Here is a 23371-nt window from a genome sequence, read left to right as displayed (position 1 = left end):
CTGAAGAGTTGCAGCTGATTCTTTTTTTTCCTCAATAAATAAATATTCTTATGGTTTACATTTTTTTAAAGTAAGTTATAGTTTTGTTATACACGATACTGGGTAATATTGCTTAGTATGTTAATCAGAATAAGGGAATGATCCATCAAAAATATTCAGCCACCTTCCACCATAACAAATGGTTTGACTCCTTAAGAACTGAAACCAGGCTATTTAACTCAAACATTTTGATGAACATTAAATCTAATTCACAGTTACATAGCATGGGTCCATAGTGCTCAAAAACCACATACTGTCTGCCCAAAGCTAGTTTAACTAAGTATTATGCACTAGCTGTATGTTTTTTCTAAGAATATATAACTACATGAATCATTTCTTTGCAATGCAACAGACACTGACCTCTAAATTTCAATCTCTACAGCACTCGGTTTTCTAAGACACAAATAAGTGCTATTTTCATTCTACTAAAATCACTGACTTCTCAAAAGCCACAACACCAACATTTCAATACAGGGTAATCATTCCATAGGATGCACATGTAATAAGTTGCAATGACAGATAACAATCTTCAGAGATAACAGCATGTCAAATTCTTTATCCTTCAATTTCATCAGCTTAGGGTTTGGAGGAAAATTACACGCCCTCCAACGAAACAAAGAGTGTGCATAGATCTATGACATAATCCAGTGTAGAGGTTTGTAACTTTCTTAACACTGTCTTATGTTACAAAACAAAGCAACAAACCAGATGCTCTCAGCAGAAAAGTATACCTGAGCAGATTGTAGTTGCAGAGAGAGAGGTCTTTTCTGCAATAACTAACTATATCTGGCTAGCTGAAAACAGCCTTTCACATTCTAATGAATAGGTTGCTCTGGAAATTATCTAGCTCACAGATAGGAATTCAGCCAATAATTCCACCATTTACTCAATACTAAGTCAGTTCCTTAGCAGCTGTCTTAAAAATCTACTTTGTACTTGGAAACATGGGGGCATGTTTCTGTATTCAACAGAGGCTGATTTTACTTTATTTTTTTGCAGACATGGTTTATATCAGACCCCAGAACCATTTAGTGAGAAACCTGGCATACGCTCACATCTACCACGACATAGAGGAAACCCTTGATAGCTGCTTCAAAGAACTACATTAAGTCATGAAAACCTTAATATACTCCTCCTTTAAATTTGAAAAACTGCCAATACACAGCCAACAATTCTACTCTAGCTTTAGCAACAGGAAACACTAAGAAACTGACAATGCAATCATGGGCTAACCAGAAGATATTATCCATAGAATTTTCCTTTAAAATTCATAAGAGATTACTTGTAAATAACACATAAAATTCTTCACTACTAAATGCTGATGATACAGACTGCTGTTTCCCCATTGTAATGTTGCCTCCCCTTCCTCCCCCCCCCAATTATTCACTAGTATTAGCATTATTATAACTTAACAATTACCATCAGTGTGAATTCCAAAACATTTTCTCCTGGCTTAATCCTTCCCAACTCGAGAAGATCTATCAGCTGTAGCTTTTTTTTTCTTTTTCTCGCACACTTCCTTCGTTTTTGCTCACATTCCTTGTAAACATAGCTCTGGAAAGTCTTCTCACTAAGGTTTACTGGATAATCTGTGTTTGATGTAAAATTTGCAGCTATTGATTCTGCATCACATGAGTTCCCACAACTCTGAAAGAACACTGGATGCAGGTTAGGAAAGTTATCTGTGGATGCTGATGCCATTACTTGCTGGTGCTGCTGGAAAGCTTCTTTCTTATTTATGTATCTGTGTATACCCTCATCTGCAAGAACCTGCTGACAGTCACCACCTGGCTGACAAACACTGTTACTGGTAACAGTGCTTTGGGCTTCTGGACTATTTAATGTGTTGGTCACTGAAATGAGATCTAATGACTTGTTTCCTTGCTCTCCAACTGCTATATGATCGATGTCTTTTTGCTGCAAACACCTGTTTTTAGCAGTGGAAGCAGCAGGTTTTGAAGGCAATAGCAATAGCTCCATAGCATTTGTCAACTTTGACAAGTCATAGAAGTAATATTTTCTTTTCGGGTTTTCAGATGCTGAAGTACTATCAGAAATCACTTTGCTTCTTACTGCTTCTTTGTTAGCTTCTGTCTCAGCCAAGCGGTTGTTTGGATACTGGTTGCATTCCTGAGCTGAAAATCTATTTTCTGAAGAGAGATGTGCTTTTACTCTGTTTTCATGAGGTATGCTGGCATCAAGCCCCATAGCAAATGTAACTACATCGAGATTCACAATTTGCTTCTCTGAATCTGATGCTCTGAACACTTGGTTTGTTTTTCTGTAATTTTCTATTTTCTGGAGTAATTTCTTCTGGTTTTGGACAAGAGTCAACAAATTCTCTTGCCTAGAAGAGAGGTTAGCCACTTGTTCTTGCTGAGCTCCTTCGTTAAAAGATTCTGTTGAAGCCCTACAGAAATTTTAAAGGAAATAAGAAAGACTGCAGATTTACTGTGAACACAAAACAGAAGCAGTTTATCTCACTGAAAACAGGGATATGTTTCAAAGGACTTCATCAGCCTCTAAAATCTGAACAATGCTTTTTTTTATCATATCTAAAGTTGGTAATATATTAAGTTTATCGTTCGAATGCAAGGCTTTATGCACAACAAACTGCAGAATCCTGTCTATAAGTAAGATGCAACACATAGGAACTGCAGCAAAAACTTTATACCACTTCTAACCCATCAGGTTTGCATTATCACCAGTCAGTCTTTTATCACTGCAAATCCCAATAGTTCATTGAATTCAGTGCCACTGCCACTGAAATTTGGAGTTTTTTTTTAATATGAGCTAAGAATAAATTCTTGAAGTTATTGCCACATATTTTTTTATGGCCTTTCACCATTTCAAAATGCTTAGGGAAAATCAAAACTGTAATAATACTACCATAACTATTCTGACAAGGGAGCAGAGCAGTTCAGAATGTTATACACTAGCCTAGGAATCTTTCTTTTCACCAGGCCCAGCTCTTGGTTGAGTTGGTTTCCTTTTAGGACTTCTTTCCAGGGCTTTCACCTCCTGCTGAAATCTGAATTATTTATTTTCACTGTTTTGGCATGAAAACGACCAGTATGACCCCATACTCTTTTCTCCTAGTCCAACCTCACGGGGCAATTGATTGCATCACTGCTCTGACATCCTACTGGAAAGACAGACGAGTACCACAAAGTGTGACAAAAAGGACAGAAACAAGGTTTGCTTTAAACTTCATCCATAGCACAGATGCCATACAAGTAACATTATCCTACACTGAGAAAAGACGATCAAGAGGGAGGTGCAGTAAGACTATTTGGCATAGAACAAGGAAAACTAGATTACAGTGTGACTGTATTAATGTCCAATACTGTGACAGTGCTTGCAATCTTGTTTAGAATCCATGATATGATCAACATCATCAGCTTATTATCAATCAGTAATATTCCTGAGCCTCCACAACCACGGAACCGTGGAGATTACTATGATAACACAGATATTTTTCTAGTAATTTTTCTTCGGTGTACAGGTTTATTGCTGTATAAATACAGAAGTTGTTGAAAATAAAGAGAAAGTATGAGGCAAAAATAGCATGACTAGAGTGGCAAGGGCAAAGCAACATACAAATAAGATGCTTTTTTTCTCCTAATTTTTCTTAGGTGAGAAAACATTTTAGTATCTTCAAAGGAATATACAGAAATTGAGAAGTAACATACCTTCCTGTGCCAACTAAGTGAGCAACAGAAAGATAAAAAACATGATGATGCTTCCTTCTGTACATTCATGCCTTGAATGGCAAAATTTTAAGTTACTTTGTTAAAAACAAACTTTACACCACATAAATCATTAAAAGGAAATATGATTTGGAGTTTAATTCATTACACATGATGGACAACTACTGCATTAGGGGTAGGGTATCTGCAATACCCAGAAATATTTATCAGTTTTCTCGAGAACACCTTATATATCAATATTATAAGGCAGATTAAGCTTGTGAAAAAATAAATTGTTTTGTCTTTGTTTTTTAATTCAGTCAATAGCTTGTTCATAAGAATAGTTTGGAACCCTGAATTCTCTTGTCATAAACCTTCTTATTTTCTAGTAATTCATGTAACTTGCAGAATTCTCCTCCTACTGCAGGTAACAGTAATAACTAATATGGGACTGCAGCAAAGGCTGAATGAAAAGAGTTTGTTCTGCTTTCCCAGCACTGTTACTAATCTTCTAATTATCTCTGTCAGTACTACTTTAAAAAATCCTATAAATATAAACCTTGTATTCTACATACCTGTATTTTTTAGCAAGGGCATCCCTGTCTGCTTTCTGTTCTGCAAACACTTTATTCAGAGTACCTTCTATCTGAGACAGGCCTTGGGTAAACACATCTGTTCATTATTTTGATGCAATCAGAATGATGGTAGTGATGGTTAATAGAAAATAAATATAGCAATAGCACATTCATATAGCAAAAGCCACAGCCAAAGTGATAATAAAAATATTGTTACAGCTTTATACTGTCATGCACATTAGAAGTTATTTACAGAGTACTTTTAAAGAAATTCTTCTCAGAAAGAACTAAGAACAGGTTTAATTTAAAATTAAATAGTCCAAGTATCAGAAAAGTTTGAAGTGTCAGTGCCCAGTGCCCAGGAAGTTATAAAGGGAACAAAGTAGATTAAAAGAACAGTCCCGTGGCTGAGAAGCACTGAAATCTTTTTGAAGTTCTTTATGTTGAATAACATAATAATTATATCATAGAATCAGAGAATCATAAAAGGGCCTAGGTTAAAAAGGACCATAATGAACATCTAGTTTCAACCCCCCTGCTATGTGAAGCAATCTGCAGAAGTTATACAAGCTTAAGAAGGTTGCTAAAACCTTTATGTCTGAAGTATAAAATGATTTGATCATGGTATCTGCTCCTAGTTAAAAATATGCAAAAAGCATAAGTGCTTTATTCTTACATATCTTCAAATACATACTACAGAATAAGATTAGATACCACAAATTCTTATTTGCTATATTCTTCTCTAATGGGAGAAGCAGTTAGAAATTCTTCTCTGGATGCTCTCTTTTCTTAGACTTATAAGAGAGAGTTCATAAGTCACAGTTAGCAGATACCACTGGAATAATACATGAAACTTACAATCTCTGAAAGTATAAAACAGGAAAGATGAGATTTTATTATGGAAAACGAGTAACTATATGACCAAAAAAAATGTATTTATGTTTCAAATAACCTATTTCATAGTACATACCAGCATTTACTTATTAAATTATAAAGATATTAAAATACTACTCTAATTTATCACAGTCACAGAATTATTTCTGCTGGAAGAGACCTTAAAGACAGCCCTACTCCAACCCCCATGGCAGGGCTCCCACCCAGGTTGTTGGGTTGCTCCCTGTCCAACCTGGCACTGAATGCCTCCATAGATGGGGCATCCACATTCTATCTGGGCAGCCTGTGCCAGTACCCCACCACCCTGAGTGGGTTTAACGTAATTTAACAAAGAATTTCAGAGTAGACTGTATTGCATAAAACCACCTAATTCCCTACCATTTGCCAATATACTGACATATTCTTGTTCAGTATTCAGTAGTAATCACTTCATTTAACAAGTAGCTAGATGATTAATACTTTAGTCAGAAGTGGTAACAGATCACCATATCCATCTCCTTTATATCCCAAAACAAGAAGTCTGGTACTTCTTATTTTCCTCATTCATGAAATCGTACAGATCTGTTTTACCTTATTATGCATGAAGCTTTATCATGCATACAGGATTCTGCCTAGCATATGTCTGTTTGGCAAATACTTTTCAAGCAAATATAATTTTAGTTAACAGTTCAAACTTGACTTAGAAGCTGTAAGTCTGTATAATTCCATATTTCACATTTCTTTTTGAAGGAATAAACTGATCCCCTTAAATATAATTTGAAAGCTTCACGCTATTTTCAGGGAAAGAAAAGAAAGAAACTTTCCTTGCTGTTCTTTAGCAAAACTCTTTCATGGGCATGAGCTGCTCAGAAATACACACAGCTCTGCCTAGATAGCAGAGGCAGTCTGGGAGAGAGACACTGATCAAAGGCCTTCTTGCAGCAAGCTCTGCCACTTCAGCAGTCACGGTCTCATGATCTGGGAAGTCAGTGTCACTTAGTAGTCTCTTGAGATTAATCTGAACTGAGATTCAATAGGCCAAGTCAAATTACACAACCAGGCATCAGCATTTCTGAAACTGCCCATCATCAACAACACCTACTGTAAGATTTCTCTTTTCCCCCTCATAAATTATTTTAGACTCCTGAAAATGCAGCTGCAATAGAATAAAAACGATATAATTACTACTTTTACATACGAACAACTGCTCATGCTCATGGGGGAGCTCTAGAAGAATGCCACGTACTCATCTGCCAACCCTGTGTGTTTTTTGTTTGATGATCCTTTTTTTATACTATTAGGTTAATTTGAAACATAAAATATTTCTGTGCCACCAAGTGGCATGCTTTCAGTTTTTCATTCTTACATAAACTAGAAGTATTCTAGGAAGTACAGCTATCTGGGAACTGCTATTAAAATCTTACTCTCAAGTTGTACTTTCTAGAAGAGTCATCCAAACAGCTTACTTGCAATACACTTTCTAAAATGATGATATTCTATTTTTACAAAAAGATAACTGAAAAAAACATTGAAATTACATCTACCTGCATCTTCAGAAGTTCTCAGTTCAAGTAGAAACAGTTCTTTTTGCTTCTTCTCAACATCTTGTATGGCAGAAGCAGTGTTCTATTAACAAATACATTAAAGTGGGTAGAATCAAATGCACTGCATAACACACTGATGATGATGTATGGCCTGCAGGATAAGTATTGGCGGACTCAAATCATTCCAGAGATGGAGCAGCTACTGTGTGTAGGCCATGGGGGCACTGGTATGATTAAAATAATGTGGAGGCTGTGCTGTGTAAGGGGATATCACAACCTGGGTTTGCCTAGTCATTTAAACTAGCCTATTTTAGAGTCCCACCTCTGAGCTCAGCACAGCAATCAGATAGCAAGTCTCACCATGACAGTAACACCAAGACAACTTAAACAAAGCCTGTAAGCATCAGTAAGAACTTTCCTAACATACAAATTATGCAAAAATCTTTGCAGGCGTTTTAAACTCAGATTAAATTATTTTGAAATGTCTTCATAATGAAGAAAAAGCATTAAACTTTCAAGGGGATATTTTGGAAACCCGGTGAAAAGCCCAGGTCTCCTGCCCTTTTCCTATTCATATAAGCAATAAAAAATATGTATGTGTTGCCTGTTATTTGCACAAGATGTATAAGCACACAGGAGTCACAAACAGAGGAAAGTGATAATCCACAGTTTAATGACAGTTTTATGCTATTCAGCCAGTAAACAAACCAGTAAACAACGCTGTGCAGTAGCACACTACAGAGAAATACAACAAAACTCTTCTATTATCCATACTCACCACACTGTATTTCTCACTTTGTGGCTCCAAAGACATGTCACCATTTTCACAGAACTTAAGACAAACACTCTTTTGCCTCCTTGACCTACAGTGGTTCCACTCTGCAACTAACAAAAATAAATATAATAAATATAATTTTAAATGAAATTGCAGAACCACAGTGCATTAGTCAAACTAATACAGGTTACAGAAATAAAATGGCAAACCAGACTACAATAAAAACATCTTGCAAATGATGCTGCAAAAACATATGCAAATGAGGTCACATTAAAGAAATAGTCTTAAAAGTTACAATTATAGACTAACAAAAATTTGAATGATGTTGTTATTCCACACATTTTCAGGAAAAAAAACCAAAAACCCCATGTATCCTATTTTCCAAAATATACAAATAATAGTCAATTGATAATATATATAATATATATAATAATATAATTAAAAATATCTGTGCAAGACAATATGCAGCTACATACATTGCATTCTGATGTGTAGCAATGCATTGAGATTACAGTGTAATCTTACTATTTGTATTATGTAACCAACATACCTGTAACATCACCAGTTTCAACAGGAAGAACGTATTGAACAGAACAATAAGACATAAGCAGTTCTTTCATTTTATCATCATAAGCTTCATCCAAAGCACTTTTCCCAGAATCGTTCCTCTCACAGGGATTTGCTCCATGTTGTAGCAGAATCCTGGCTGCCTGTTACATTGTGTTGTTTGTACTGTGGTTATTCTTGATGTGGACATATGATACAACTTATAAATGATACATATTATTTATCATAAACCACAAATAACAAAGGAGGGACAGAACCTTCTCTACTGGTTTCCTCTACAAACACTGAATAATATTTTATTTTTTCAGGAGTCCTATTGACTGTAAGGTGTGATACAGTGAAATCACCTCTTTCATTTTATCTTGCCCCACAGAAATGACAAATGGGATGTCTCACGGATAAAACAAATGAGATGAAAAATCAGCTCTTTTGGTAGGAATAGAGGGCTAAGTTAGTGTCAACCTGTAATCATCTGCTTACGCTCAGTTCCCTGGGATGCACTGTGCCAAAACACTTTACTTATTTGTCCATTCAAATAAAATGCAGACATTTGGCAGTCTCCTGGAGGAGTGTGATTATTTTACCAATTCTGCATGATCTAAAGCATATTTAATAACTAAATTTTTTTCCATACACATTACAAACCCCTTGTCTATGGTGCTGGTAATTCATAGTGACTTAGGACTTTACAGCGTGGGGGAATCCAAACGGTCCAATTTGCACATCTACCTATACCATTCCATGCTGGAGCTGCATTAAACCTCTACTCCCCCTCATGAGCACCCCGGTCTACTCCTTCCCTTACCTTGACACAGTTCTAAAACAGGTTCAGCGGGCTCTACTAGAGAAAACCTTGTTTTCAGAGGACTATTTCTCCACTTGTTCACTGTGTGTTGTTCACAGGTATAAAACACCTGTTTTACTGGTTTATTGGCAAATTTAGAATGCTCAGTGTTTCACTATTACTTTTTAAAAGTCCAATATGTGGGAAAGAAACACAGCTTGCCACTGAACTTTTCTGATCTGTACACTGGACTGAAAATGTCAATTAACTCTAAACAGTCTCAACTGTCACTACTGAGAAACAATTCTTCTAATTATCACTGGCTCAGAGAATGTTGACTTACTTCCTGAATGCAAATACACACTGGAGTTGTACTAGGAACTTTAGAATTGTCATATTTAAACCACTCTTTTACTTTGCTGGCCCAATACCAGAAATTAGACTCATGTAATATAATTCACAAGAAAAGCATACCTCCAAAGAATTGATATAAACAGCATCATGTATTGGCAAAATACCATTCAGACCTCTGATGTTAACATCAGCACCAGCCTTCAGTAATTCTGAGATGACATCAGTAAATCCACGTGCAGAAGCTTCATGAATTGCCGTCCAACCTAAGCAGGATGACATGTACAACATGCATCTGATCTTGAAACATCCACAGCAACCACTAACTAGCATCTATACATTTTGGTGTGCATTCTGTAAAATAAACATTGGACTTCTAGTGCTTAAGACTAATCTTAAACATAATCATCTTGAATTACTACAGTAAATTATTTCCAGTGTCCTTCAGCTTACTTCAGCGAAAAATATACCCAATATCAACCAGAAAGATATATTCTATTTTTCTATCAAACTACTAAACGTAATATGAGAAACAAGCAAACCAACAATTAAAAATAGAGTAGAAAGAATTTAAGCAAATGATTTTTAGACTTGGTCCCAAGGAAATAAGATACATGTGACTGTTTTACATGCAGAGATGTATTTTAATGTGCATATGCATCAGCTCCCTCTGATCTTTCATGGGCACTGGTCATTCAACAAAATTTAATAGAGGCTGTAAGATCTCACATATCACAATTTTTGTATACTTCCTGCTGGTCTGCTCATCAGTAGAGGAAAACGACCTGATTCATGTCCCTGCTGAGGGAAGGGTTGCAGTGCTCCATGCTGAGATACAAGTCTAGAGGTTCAAAAACTGCTTGTACTAATTAAATGACTTCCTCCTCTCTTCTCCCAGCTAAGAAGTTTGGAATCAAATCCTAAATTGATATATGTATGAAAAATTTCTCTCACCAATAACCTCACACATGAGGAGAGAAAAAAATTAATGTAAAGCTGTCATAGAGACAAAAGTGTATGACTCTGTTCCACAGTTTATCACACACCCCATCACTATAAGGGTTTCATATCAATGCTTGAATGTAATGAATGTGTGCATACATGTATGCCTTTACAAGCACGTATGCAGTTACAAAAGCATTCTTGCTGTATTGAGCACCAGAGTGTATTTCCAATAATTCCTATGTGTTATTTAAAATTGTTATAGAAATATTTAAACAAAATATAAGAAAACAAAACAAAACAAAAAAAAAGCAGCTGTATTTATTTAACAAGTATGTAACGATGACAAAGAGAAGCTATTTTCTACAGCATTACTGTTGAACAGTTTGAATAGTCACAAAAATAAATCAAGATTCCAAAACTATATTAAGATTATACAAACTACATTAAGGCCGTATGCACTGTAAATTACACTAAATTACATCTAAAACAAATCCCTCAGAAAACAATCCTCAAACCTGCATTGTCCTGCTCATTTACAGGAATTCCAGATGATATCAGACTTTTCACCAAAGATAAATTTCCTCTCCTAGCAGCAATATGCAGCTTCGTTTCTCCTGTTGCACTCTTCTTCTTTGTCTTCTTTGTCTCACCTGTCATAATACATGTAACATAAAGTCTTCCTTTATTTCACATTACACACATTGTTTTACATTATATACATGTAAAAACATATCTTCATTTCTTGTAGATAAATATTCTAAAACACAAATTGTATGCTCATTAGCAACAACAGCAGCAACAACAAAAGCTGCCTTTTAAACAAGGAACTAAGCATTGTAACTAATTAGAATTAGTGTAAACTTGTGCAATACCACGGCCTTGATTATTCAGTAATACTGAATACATCAAAAGTTTAGAGAATAACCTCAAAACAGTGTGGATAGCAAACTCTGTGCCAGAACATTTACAGTTCAGATATAGATGACTCTAAGAAGAGTACAATGGATTATTGATATGACAAAGAGAAATGGTTTTAAACTAAAAAAAGGGAGACTGAGGTTAAATGTTAGGCAGAAATTCTTTATTCAGAGGGTTGTGAGGGACAGGAACAGGTTGCTGAGAGATGCTATGGATGCCAGCCTACCCTTGGAGTTGTTCAAGGCCATGTTGGATGGGCCCCCTGGGCTGCCTGATCTAGTGGCTGGCAACCCTGCCCATGGCAGGAGGGCTGGAACTGGATGGTTTTTACAGCCCCTTACAATCCAAGCCATTCTATGATTTGATGATTACAGATGAACAAGAAAGGTAACAAGGTTGAAGAGTTTTACACTGTACAGAAGTAAGAAGTATGTAGCATTTCACCACTAATTTATTATAATTTACCATCCACACCTGCCAAATATATAAAATATACAGAAAAAAGCATTTAAGAATGCATTTTAAAGTGAAGACAACCATTACTGCTTTTCCATTCTGTATCAGATAGGACATAGATTTCTACGACAGGTATTTTTTTACAGCTGTGGTGTGACAAAGCCTTGTAAACTGATAACAGATCTTTGACTAATGTCAAGTGGCATAGCTTAACTACCTTTTAATTAAACTTGTAAAGCACTCGACTCATGACTGTAAATAAATTTTGCTTAATCCTTCACTTATTGGTTCATAAAACAAACAGTATCTACTTTAAATATGGTCACGAAATAGATCCTAATTCCCGGGCTTCAAGTAACAGACACAAAACTGGAAGAGACGCAAAGAAAAAAGAACAGATCTCAAAAGTATCAACTCTGCATATAACGTAAGGATGATCTTCTCCTGCAAACAGCTACCAAAGAGACACGTATGTCTGTGCCACAGCATGTCAAATTTCCAAAGCTCTACCGCTCATTTTAACCGTTTTCTTACTCTTGTTCTCACTGCTTTAATACTGTGCCACTATATTTAAATAATAAAATAATAATTTTTAAAAAATCATTTATTTTCCTTGTTATGAGATTTATTAAAAAAAAAAATGTATAAAGTATTTTGCAACTCTTAGCTGTGGTTTTTTAATTATTCATATGAACAATTAGTTCCTGCATTCCAAACGTTTCCCTCTTCTCATCAGACAAGCTGTCTTCTCAAATATTTCCAGTTGCCAGTATTCATTGCTATCAAATATCTTCCATGATTTGACAGCTGCTTTCCTTTAGGTTATTCCGTCTTCCAGAAAATTTATTTTTCCAAGGTTTCGTTTAAGGTAAACTACTGAGACTGTCATCCAGAACTACTTGAAAGCACAGGAAAGACATACTGCAACTACACAGAAGACAGACACGTAGCAGGGATGTATCCACAGTAACTTTAAATCAGCTTGTAAAGATCCTGCTGCAGACAGACCATGACAGCACAGAGCTCCACATCAGCCATTACAGTCTGTCAGAAAGCATTTGCGTGGCTAACTTTGCAACTGGCCCATACTGTATTGGCAACCAAAAAAAAAAAAAAAAAAAGTTTTTTTTCCAAATGAAAAATGCTCTGATTAAAGAGCATGCAGAAGAGGCACATTATTGAAGTACTTCTCCAGCAGCCTGAGACCTACTCTTCTGTAAGATAACATAATGTATTTTTTTCTAAAAGCTTCTGGCTATGAACTCTCAAAGGATTCATTTACTTTCTGCTTCCCCTTCCTTATTCACGAGACAGCGTCCTAGGGAATATTCTTGGAGATACAGGGGAGAAAAAAGGTGCACAACAGCCCATTAAGCCAACAACCTATAGTAATACAGCTGCAAGTGAACAGAAATATTTGAAAGGTTTTCCAGGTAAGCTGCCATGCACAATGCTATTCTTCATGCTTGCTAGGGAACATTTGAAATAGCATAATTGGACACTGGTATGTGAATCAAAGTTCTCCATTAAGTACATTGCCTGCTGACTCATAAACAGGAAAGATTAGGACCTTGGCAGATTCATAATCAAGTGACTGCATAAGCAAAGAAAAGGTGGAGAGGTTAGAGTAGCCAACAGTTAGATTTGACCAGGCTGCAGCATTTCAACAACTTTTTTAAACAGGCATTTGAATACTTCACTACTGGTCTATGAGTAATTCTTTCCACAGGCCAAGCTATAAGAAAAGCAAGCTGTTTGTGCCCTCATTTTGTGTAAGCAGAATAGGAATGCCAAGAGCCTAACAGGTGACTGATTGGACTGAGGTAGCACTGTGCACGTGATCATCTAGGAACGGGAGATTTTCATTCGAGAATGGAATAATATAAGGAAAGTCACTGGGACACTAAACAATCAGATAGGATACAAAGGACAGTTAAAGGCAAAAATATCTGAAAACTCTACAAGCTATAAAACATTATCCCACTTTCTTTATTTTTTTTTTCTGCTGCAATTGGAATGCCAGTCTCCAAAGCTATTATTAATGCCTTCAGCTATAAAAAAGGCTATCCTTTCTCCCACGACCTCTCAAACAGTAACATTCTTCTACAATGAAGGAAATCATTAAATTTTAGCTGAAAAAAAATACTGCCTGTAGAATTTCCCTTGGGGAAAAAAAGTTATCTGTGAAATAACGTTCCAGAGGAGATCAGAATGTAAGACCTTTGCCTAGGAAGTAAAAAATGTAAAGGAAAAAAATCCCATTTGCCCCAATATAAGTATTGTGCAGAAGCATAAGAGATGCAGTAAAGGACACTGATAGGGAAATTAATGATTTCTGTGTTCAGTATTTATTCTTGCAGCAATTAAAAGAAGATGGTCACATGCATCAAATGTGCAATGTTGTTTTCTTTCAAGAATGATATAAAAAGCGATTCATACAAGAGAAGGAATAAAAAAAGAGATAAAGAAAGCTATGTACTGATGCCACCAAATACTGGAGAATAGGAGGCAGCAAGAACCACCTATTTCTTTCCATCTAATTCCTTCACTTCCAAAGGAATACAAATATCTTGTTCCAGAAACTCAAGACAACAGAAACTTGAGAAGGACTGAAAATTAGTAACCATCTGAGACAGAAAGAGGAAACAGCATTCCATACAACTCAAGACAAAAGAAAACAAGAAGCCTGTGACTATCAGAGAGAAAAGATCATCAAGAACTTTGCACAGTTTTCTGGTTAATTTTTGTCATGACACGAAGAGCACGAAAAAACCATTTCTGAGATTGGGTGGTGATTCCTTAGTTCAGCATGTTAACAATAGCCAGTATCCAGACCAAAGATAAAAAAAATAAAAATGCAGCTCTTGACAGAAAAGACAGAAATAGCAAAAATAAACAGAAATGTGTATGAGTGTGCCAAATTTACAGAAAGCCAACCTTTACTTGATCTGTAATGCATAAAGTACTTCATGGAAGACAAACTTAGTATTACCTTTAGCTCTCAGTTAAGTTACTTAGTTACTCAGGGATCAATTTAGTCTTACTTAAAAATCTTAGTTATGACTGTGTCCTTTCAGTTAACACAATGAAGAAAGACTGACAAATACAACAGACAAAACAGAGCAAGAATATCTTCTTTGTAAAAATGAGCAAGTTCTGGCAATACTTCAAGCATCTGGAAATTGCAAGGTTATTTGTTGAGTATGCTATTCACACTTTTCCATGCTTGCCCTCCTGTATTACTAGAGTCTTTCTGCCCACAAGTCTGGGAAATAAAAACTACACTGTTTTTAAAAAATATTATTAACTTTTTACCTGGTTTCTTAGATGTTTGCTGTGCTGATGCTTGATTGAATTTTGAACGTGTAGATGAAAGCTTGTTTTTCCTTACACCAGAACACAAGTCTGTCTTTTGTCTCGTCTCCTGTGGGTCTAACCTTAATCTTTTCGTTTGGACTGCGACTTCAGAGAATTGCATGAGCACAATGTTCTTTCCACCTCCTTCTTTATTCTTTTCTGTGCCTTCTGTTCCACCCATTCCAGCAAATCTTCCTTTATCTGTCAGTTCAAAAAAAGAACTTGAAGAATTTTCAAAAATTGAATGGGTTACTGCAGAGGCAGTTTGTCCTTGACTAGGTACTAATTTTGATTTTAACATCACTTAACTCTTCACTGAGTAACAAGCTATAGATACACAACCATAATACCGTACCCACTCTTCACTCTGTGCTAACATAATGAGAATAAATCCAAAACAGTTCAAACATTCTTTTTGTGATAATAAGGCTCTTATGGATTCATGTCACTAAAAAAAAAAAAAAAAAAAAATTTTTTTAAGGTGCTTATGAATTTTATTCTAATTAACAAACAGAGTGGTCATATTTTGATAAATTCAATGTGGATTTTGATCTAAAATAGTTCTTAAAACACAAAGCAAAAATGACCAAACAATTAATCTGGTATTGTGGACTGTATCAGAACATACTAAATGTTTTTGCCATTTATGGCAATAAACATGTTCTGGAGATCCACAGTTATGATGCTGTTTTTTGCTTCAAATAAACAGAATGCTTACAGCCAATTGATAAAATTACTATTTTGTCATAAAACATAACACCTGTTTCCTGAGTAGTTTCTTCCTGTCTATTTCACACCTTTTGAAATGAATAAGGAGGCAATTCTCTGTATAAACACTGAAATACAAACCTGACTTTGAGTTGGTGCCCTTACGATCTCGTCTCTTCTGTTTAATTTGATGTATTTTATTGTCATGGAGTTCTAAAGCTCTGAACAACATCTCTAAACTGTGAGCATCTTTTGTTTCCTCCATGTGACATCCTCCAGTGCTTTCTTCTGCATTAAGCAGGATTCCCCCTCTTATTTCTGGCCGTGGAGCCTTTTGCTCACTGATGTTCAGTACACTACAAGTAGAATTAGAAGGACTTCCAGAAGAACTCACTTCAACAGTAGTTGCCAAAAGCTCACGCACTGTATTTATTTTAAGAGTGCATTCTGTGCTGCTGGTTCTATCATCCAATATACTAATATAAGTGTTCTGCACCTCATTTTCAATAGTCTGTTGCAATATGTCTGCCCTACCCAAATCAGTAGGATTTGCACATGCTAGTTCTGACTCATCTGTTTGTAAGTGTCCCTGTTAAAACAAAGCCAAAGAAAGTTACAAAATCATTGTTGCTCAATTAATACTGTTTACATCAACAATAGATTTAACTTGATTTGGGAAGTTCTGCAAAGAAATCATTCGTTCATAACAGTATTTAGATTCCTGTCTATCATTATTACTGTTACTTAGTTATCAACCCTTTTGAGAGGAAGCCAAAGCAAGTGTCAAATGAGAATCATGTTTTGTTAAATCGTTAGTCTCAGAAAGCTGTACAGACATTTTTACTCAGAAACCAATGATACAGAACAACACAGACTAGTGATCACCTCCTCTATTACAACAGAATTTGTTGAGCTTCTGTCATTTATGTCCTTCTGTAATTCTTCTGTTGCAATTCTGTCTGATTTACTAAACTCAGTTTTCATACAGCATTAATTGAAATACAACAATTACAATTAGAAACAACAACAGTGGTGTCCATAGTTAGGACCGATACCAGGGAATTAAGTTTTCCCTGTATTCATTCCCTGGTATGTGGATGGACAAAAAGATAAATATTTCTTGTTTTTAATCTTTCTGATTGAAATTACTTCGGAGTAGTTTTACCCTTAGCTCTAGCCTCTGTAATATCAGTAACAGGTATTTATATTTTTTGAATGCTTTTATTTTGTGGGTTTTTTTCCATTCAGTTTTCTGCCTTCAAAACCCTCATGAACAGCATCACTGAACTGTAGGGATTGGAAGGGACCTCTAGAGATCACCAAGTCTAACTCCCCTGCAAAACAGGCTCCCTAGACCATGTTGCACAGGTAGGCATCCAGGCAGCCATTGCTGGAGAATGAGACTCTACAAATTCTCTGAGCAGAGAGATCTTTTGTTACATTTTATCAAATTCATTCTTCTGCTTTGTTCACGTTTAGCAAATTAGTCTCTCGAAGCAAGATGAGATTCATCACTTCCTAAGCTCATAATTAGTGCAATTTTAGGATATGAGTCAACTTACCCATTCATATCATATAGTTTAAGAGAATATAATTTGCACTTAGGTGTGTACTTGATTGTGACTCCTGTGTCTACAAAGTAAACTCACAGCTATTTCAGATGTACAATATACATTCAGTCAAAGGAAACCCACCCAATTGGTCTTACCAACATTCCAGATTCTGTACTAACTATAAAGCCTCATCCTGCTGTTATTAAAAATAATAATAATAATAATTAAAAAAAGATCACTTGAGCAAAATGTTCCACCTAGTTTTGCAGAATACTTTTTAAAGATATTGAAAGTTTACAATCTGATGCTCTTTTCTATTGTTGACGGTAGTCTTATTCCAACACTAGCAAGGCTATACTTGTACCTCTGCCCTTCTCTCTTCAGCATCTATTATGATCTGTTATCCTACACCTGTGCATTCAAAGTCCCTCATTACTTCTAACCAGACATACTGACAGAGCTGCTAACAAAGTTTTCTCAATTCTTACATTCTCCTGACAGCAAAGGGAATAAAGCAGCATTCAATTCATTGCAAAAGCCCTCTTGATTTTCACTGGTTGTTCCAAACCTACGGACTCTTTCAAACAAGGAATATTAAGAACTCCTCCTTAGCTGCACATCACAATTGTATACTCTCACACTTAGCAAGAAAGTTTCATAGTTTTCCATATGCTTTTTTTTTTTTTTTTTTTTTTTGCCAAATAAGAAATTAATTTCTGTACTGTAAGTGGCAAAAGGGATAAAACAGTTGAAAGCCACATTTCCAATTTACAGTAGTAACAAGCTAGAGAAATTAACTTTGAAAGAAACAGCTACACCAAAACTCAGGTTTGCCAGGTTACTGCAGTGATACAACTGTAATGCTCCAAACAGAGACCCAGTGTGCAAGTACCATTTCACACGAATGTACCAGCTCACATAACAATTCACACAGCTGTGAGTAGAATGGTGTTGATGTGCCCCAAGTGACTTAGCTGAGATCAATGTTTTTCTAATACTGTTCCACTTGTTGACTCTTAAAATATCACCTGTGGAGATGCAGAGTCCTTCACGTCTAACCATGGACTTTGATACTTTCTTTGATACTTCCAGAGATCACAGAAATACTTCATAAGCCTCCTAAGAGTCTGCAATCCACAAGCTGCAAATCAAGCCTTGGGCTCTCAAGACTTAGGGAAATCATTAACCCTTCTTCTTTGCTCTAGGGAAGCTTGGTAAACAAATTAACTACTATCTTGGTTGTAAAACTGAGAGAGCAAATGTTTGTGGAAAAAAACTAACTGCATCCAACAAAACTGTCTAAAGGGGGGAAAAAATACCGGAAATGAATAAATATAGACAGCAAATGTGCATTTCTACAGAAATAAACAGTCAGCAGGTAAAAGTGATATGCAGAACTATGGCAGAAATCTGGACTGCCCTACGATCATGCGCAGGCAGGTGGAGGCAAAAACTACCAGAATGAAAGAGAATCCAGAATTCAGACACGGGCTATGAAACCACAGCATTTGGCAACATTAGTTGTAACTAATTTACAGTGATTATTTGTTACACTTTCTGCTCATGACTACACAAAATACAAAGCCATATATTCACAACTCTCCACAAGGTTATTTTATAAATGGAGCATAACAGTGCATGCTTGCAGATGCACACCACATATCCATGTTTACTAAAAATCATGCATGAAAACAAAAATCATTAATACTCCAGAGGACTGCCTAAGTCATAAAATGTTTCTGCAGTGATTGGGACAGAAGTTAAGCAGAATTCACTCCTGAATTAAGCCACAGTCTGAAAGGACATAGTCTTATTACATGTGGGCTTGTGACTTTCTGGACTAACAACAATAAATTTATTCCTAAATCATAATTTATGTCCAAACTGGAGTATACCTTATAATGGCCTTCTTTAACTGCATCATGCAATTGTGTTACTTGTTCATATCCTCTAGCACTGACATTGGTTCCTGCTTTCAAAAGCTCCTCTGCTATCTGGTGATGGCCTTCTAAACTTGCTTCATGTAGTGCAGTCCAACCTAAAGAAAAAAACACTTGGAAACTGAAAACATTCACATTTGGGTGAAATATTTTATTTAAAAAAATGTATCCGTTTTAAATAATCTATTTGATAAATATTTCAGAGGGAGATAATGAAAAGGTAAGAACTGATGTGTTTTGCAGTGAATTGTATAAAGAAATGCTTACTAAAAATCTCAAGTGTTTGGAAATCTCAATTTTTTGTCAAAATTTGCACTCATTGAAGAAACAAGGTCTGCAGGAACAACATTAATTTGCTACCAGCCAGCACTTTCTAAACTGTTTTGGAAAAAAATAAAAAAGCGAAATTCTTCCTCCTACACTTCTATAACTTCTTCCTTGAATGCAATGTGTATGCTATTTTAAGAACAAGGTATGTTCTCATTATAATGAAAATCATATAATAATCATATAATGATTCGAACTGACACTGCAGACAGTATTTCTCTAATGTTCTTCATACTAATGTCCAGAAAAACAAAAATGAAAAACAAAAATCAACCTAAAGTATTTCGTAAGGTTCTGAAGCACACTAGTGAAGTGGAGGAGGAATGAAAAAGTTTAGGTAACACATGGATAATGATTGGTGGAGAGTTTTAAGGGAATAGACAGGGAATAGGGATATCATATAACAATCAGAACAATTATCCAAAAAGAGTAAGATGGAAGTCCTTTTCAAAACAGCATGGGTCTGTCAGTGCCTTTCCCATTATGTCTTCTACACTACAAAATAAAGCAGCTGGGCTAGATGAACTTCCCATCCCTTCGAGGAATTTTCCTAAATCATATTTTGTGCAGTTGTGCTTCTATCCAAAAGATATCCACCTTTAGCCACAGGACAATGTATTTTTTTTGTTCCCACAGGTAAGCTGTGAAATCTTAGCTGCCACACAAGATGGACACATCCCAGGAATGAATAAAATATCTGTGAAACACACTGTGTTGATTATATAATTAAGGGACGATGCTGTGGTGAGAATGCACAGAACGCTGAATTAATGCAAAGTAATTTAACCACAGTTTTTTCTAAACTTTTCAATGCTGGTTTTTTCAGTAGGATTTCTTTTTTATATACTTTTATACATAGGTCTATTTGTCTTTTCATGAAGAATTAGCAAACTAATAAATAAAAACACAACAGTCTACTGACCAGTCACAGATATGGTCTTTTACTGCGTAAACTCATATTATGTACTCTCATATTTTGAAAATTGTACTCACATTATGTGCTTACATATTTTGAAAACAGCACATTAATACAGCTGCAACTTACCAGCATAATCCTTATCATCTACATTTGCACCAGCTTTTATTAGGGTATGTATGTGACTTAGATCTTCAGCTCTGTGTAGTAAGGTCTCACCATATGCATTCCTCTTATTTATTCTTGAAAGCATAACACAGTATTGAGAATTTGTGAAACTCCCATGATAGACTTCTTGACCTAAAAAAAAAAAAAAAAAAATTAAAAATGAAAAGGCTAAATTATAGCTCCACTCAAAAAAGATGCCACAGTGAATACCGTAACAAAACTCTGAATTAAGTTCAACATGCAGGAATATTAGGCTTCTTGTGTTTTTAATGACATTTTTGCAAAATGCACTCTTTCCTAACAGCTGATAGAGCTGGTTTACAACTCATTACAGATGAACAGCTAGTTCAAAAGATAGTCTGTAACTCAGTAACATCTGTTAACAGTCAAATTTATCAGCACTTTTTTGGTAAGTATTTACATGTTAAAACTAACCAAGGAATATTTACAGAACAATAGTGAACAAAATTAGCTCCCTCAAGTTTCTCAATTACTTCATAAACAGCTCAGTCAACTGTGCTGCGAAGAAAACCGCTGGAACAAAATAATTAGCTATCCAACTGATAATTATCTCTGCTTCCGAGTCGGAAACCTAAATGTAAAAAAACTAAAAGATACTATTATTAATTACTAGTTCATTATTCTACAAAAGAAATGTTATCTTCCATTGTGCATTCACTGTACTTTTCAAACTGGATGAAATAAGTTTCTAATACACAGATGAGCTGTACTGCCTTTTACTAGCAGCACATACCACATGGTAGAGATGAGCATTCTGGCTGCTGCATCCCTAAAAAATGGGGAGGGAAGAGAGAAAGAAGGAAAATACAGGAGGATAGGCTGCAGTAAATCACTCTCTAGTAGTTCAGGCCATTAGTTGATCTATTAGTGAAAAAAAACATGGTTTGTAGAGGCTGCATCTCCATTGCTTTTCTTTACAACCTATACTAGATGCTGTTCACTGTCCCAAAGGTATTAAGAACAGAAATGTTAAGCAAGCCGTAGTTCTCTAAAGGCTGTATCTCACAATATCTAACGTGTCTAGGGTTTAGTGAATAATGGTATAATGTGAACTCAGACTAAGTTGTTCCTAACCTCTCTTCAGTACTTGACTCTGCATAGGTCTTTAGAATCCAGTAGGAATTGATTCACCCAGCACCTTCCAATAGGTGAATACATGGAGATTATTTCTATCCTACCTGTTCAGTGTTGCAAGACTATCATTTACAATGCATTCCAATACAGTATTCAAAGATCATTTAAATCAGACAAGAAATTTAGGAGGGATTACATGACAGACAAACATAAAGCAAGGTGCAGTTTCATGTTATACTTCACAAAATTTAACTAGATATTGTTACTTCAAGAAGTCCTATTACTTATGCCCTACCTTCCCTACCACCTTCCTAGTATCAAACCAACCAATGCCCAATGAACCAAACCATAACTTCAGTGAAGCTTCTTTTTTTTTTTTTTCAGTGAATTACTGAGCTAAGATTTCTCACAGATTCCTGATAACTAGATCTGATGTAAAAGGGCAGTGAATTTGTTAGAGTAACATGAAAATAACTCTATAGGCAGTGCAATTCCTTCTGCAAACATTGTGCTAAAAACAACAGCTTATTCTTTGAGTAGAAACTCAGTCATTAAATAGATCACCAGATAGTCATCTAAATTTGAATCTCACTAAAATTCTTAAGGACTGCGCTGCCCCCAAAGTGATGTTGCACACAAAATACTGGATTATTGAATTAGAATCTACATTTTTAATCTGTAAGAAAGCAATTTCCTTCTCTTTCATAGAATATAGCATAAATGTTTCATATACTGTTGCATAATAAAATGCATTCTGAAAAAGAAAATTATAACTGATAATTATAAGAATTTATAATTATTTATAATCTATTATTAGAATAAATGTTTCTACCATCTTTCTAAAAGGAATTCATGTCACAATATACCGGCATGACTCTGAATTACATTTGGTTCAGTACAGTAGTTCAAATGAAAAAGTGATTTCTGATACTTATCAGACAGCTATCTTACTCATTTTATCTCTGACTTTTTTGCTCCTCCTTCTCTTGTCAGCTTTTCCATCCTCATTCTGAAACACTTCTTGGGACATGTTGATTTCTGGACCTTGCTTGTTTTTAGAAGAAGATTTCTGAATTTTACTGTCAAGAGATTTGTTTGAATCAACAAAAATATTCTCCACAAGAAGCTGTCCTTTTGGTAGATTTACAAAGATTCATATATTTGACAGTTTCTAACTGTGGAAGGATACATGCCAATTTAGTACTCAATAAAAGGAAAAATCAAGAGGGAAACTGACTTACCTATCTTTAAAAAGAAGGGAAAACCTTACTTATGGATCATCTGAAGTCATTAAAATGAAGAATATGTAGTCTGTATGTGTAGTACATTAATAAGAAGCATACTTTAGGAATATTACACATGCCTTTGTCATACCTAAAATACTTAGCTTTACTTCTCTTAGTGTGACGATGAGGTAGTTTTTGCAGTCCTTCTGGCATTTGTTCATGACTGGAAACAATACCTTTGTACCTTACTGATGAAGTCTCCCTCAGCTCTACTGTTCTCCCTGATGTTGTTTTAGTGGTTTCTGCACATAAAACAGCCTCTGCTAAATGTGAACTTCCCTTCCCAGTTTGCTTTCCATTATAGGCAGCACTCCAATAATTTGGAATTACTTTTTTCCTTTTCTGATGATCACTCACAAGCTGTGTCAAAAAAGAAGTATTACAAGTAGCTGGTAAGCAGGCAGTTAAAACAAGGACTTTAGATATAATATCTTAAAGAACATCATGCTATGAATTATGTACTTAAAGATAACAGAAAAGTTACTTAGTAACTAAAATTCTACAG

General features: G+C 35.5%; 1 protein-coding gene across 9 annotated transcripts in view; it reads right to left on the bottom strand.

Moving 5' to 3' along the window:
* The window catches only part of ANKRD31 (ankyrin repeat domain 31), a 46895-nt gene that overhangs the window by 11497 nt on the left and 12027 nt on the right, over positions 1-23371 (bottom strand). For all 9 annotated transcript variants that reach the window (XM_032441328.1, XM_015848806.2, XM_015848803.2 and 6 more), the window contains exons 5-17: positions 22955-23226; positions 22532-22659; positions 20447-20617; positions 19030-19172; positions 15723-16170; positions 14832-15074; positions 10658-10792; positions 9321-9463; positions 8046-8205; positions 7499-7605; positions 6721-6802; positions 4304-4400; positions 1459-2449 (exon numbers count right to left, since the gene is read on the bottom strand). In XM_032441328.1, the coding sequence (XP_032297219.1) occupies positions 1459-2449; positions 4304-4400; positions 6721-6802; positions 7499-7605; positions 8046-8205; positions 9321-9463; positions 10658-10792; positions 14832-15074; positions 15723-16170; positions 19030-19172; positions 20447-20617; positions 22532-22659; positions 22955-23226 (3120 nt within the window). The remainder of the gene's footprint in view (positions 1-1458; positions 2450-4303; positions 4401-6720; positions 6803-7498; positions 7606-8045; positions 8206-9320; positions 9464-10657; positions 10793-14831; positions 15075-15722; positions 16171-19029; positions 19173-20446; positions 20618-22531; positions 22660-22954; positions 23227-23371) is intronic.

The sequence above is a fragment of the Coturnix japonica genome, chromosome Z (genome assembly GCF_001577835.2).
Source record: "Coturnix japonica isolate 7356 chromosome Z, Coturnix japonica 2.1, whole genome shotgun sequence".
NCBI lineage: Eukaryota > Metazoa > Chordata > Aves > Galliformes > Phasianidae > Coturnix > Coturnix japonica.
Note: the sequence above shows the minus strand (reverse complement) of the source record. Positions and strands in the feature narration are given on the sequence as shown.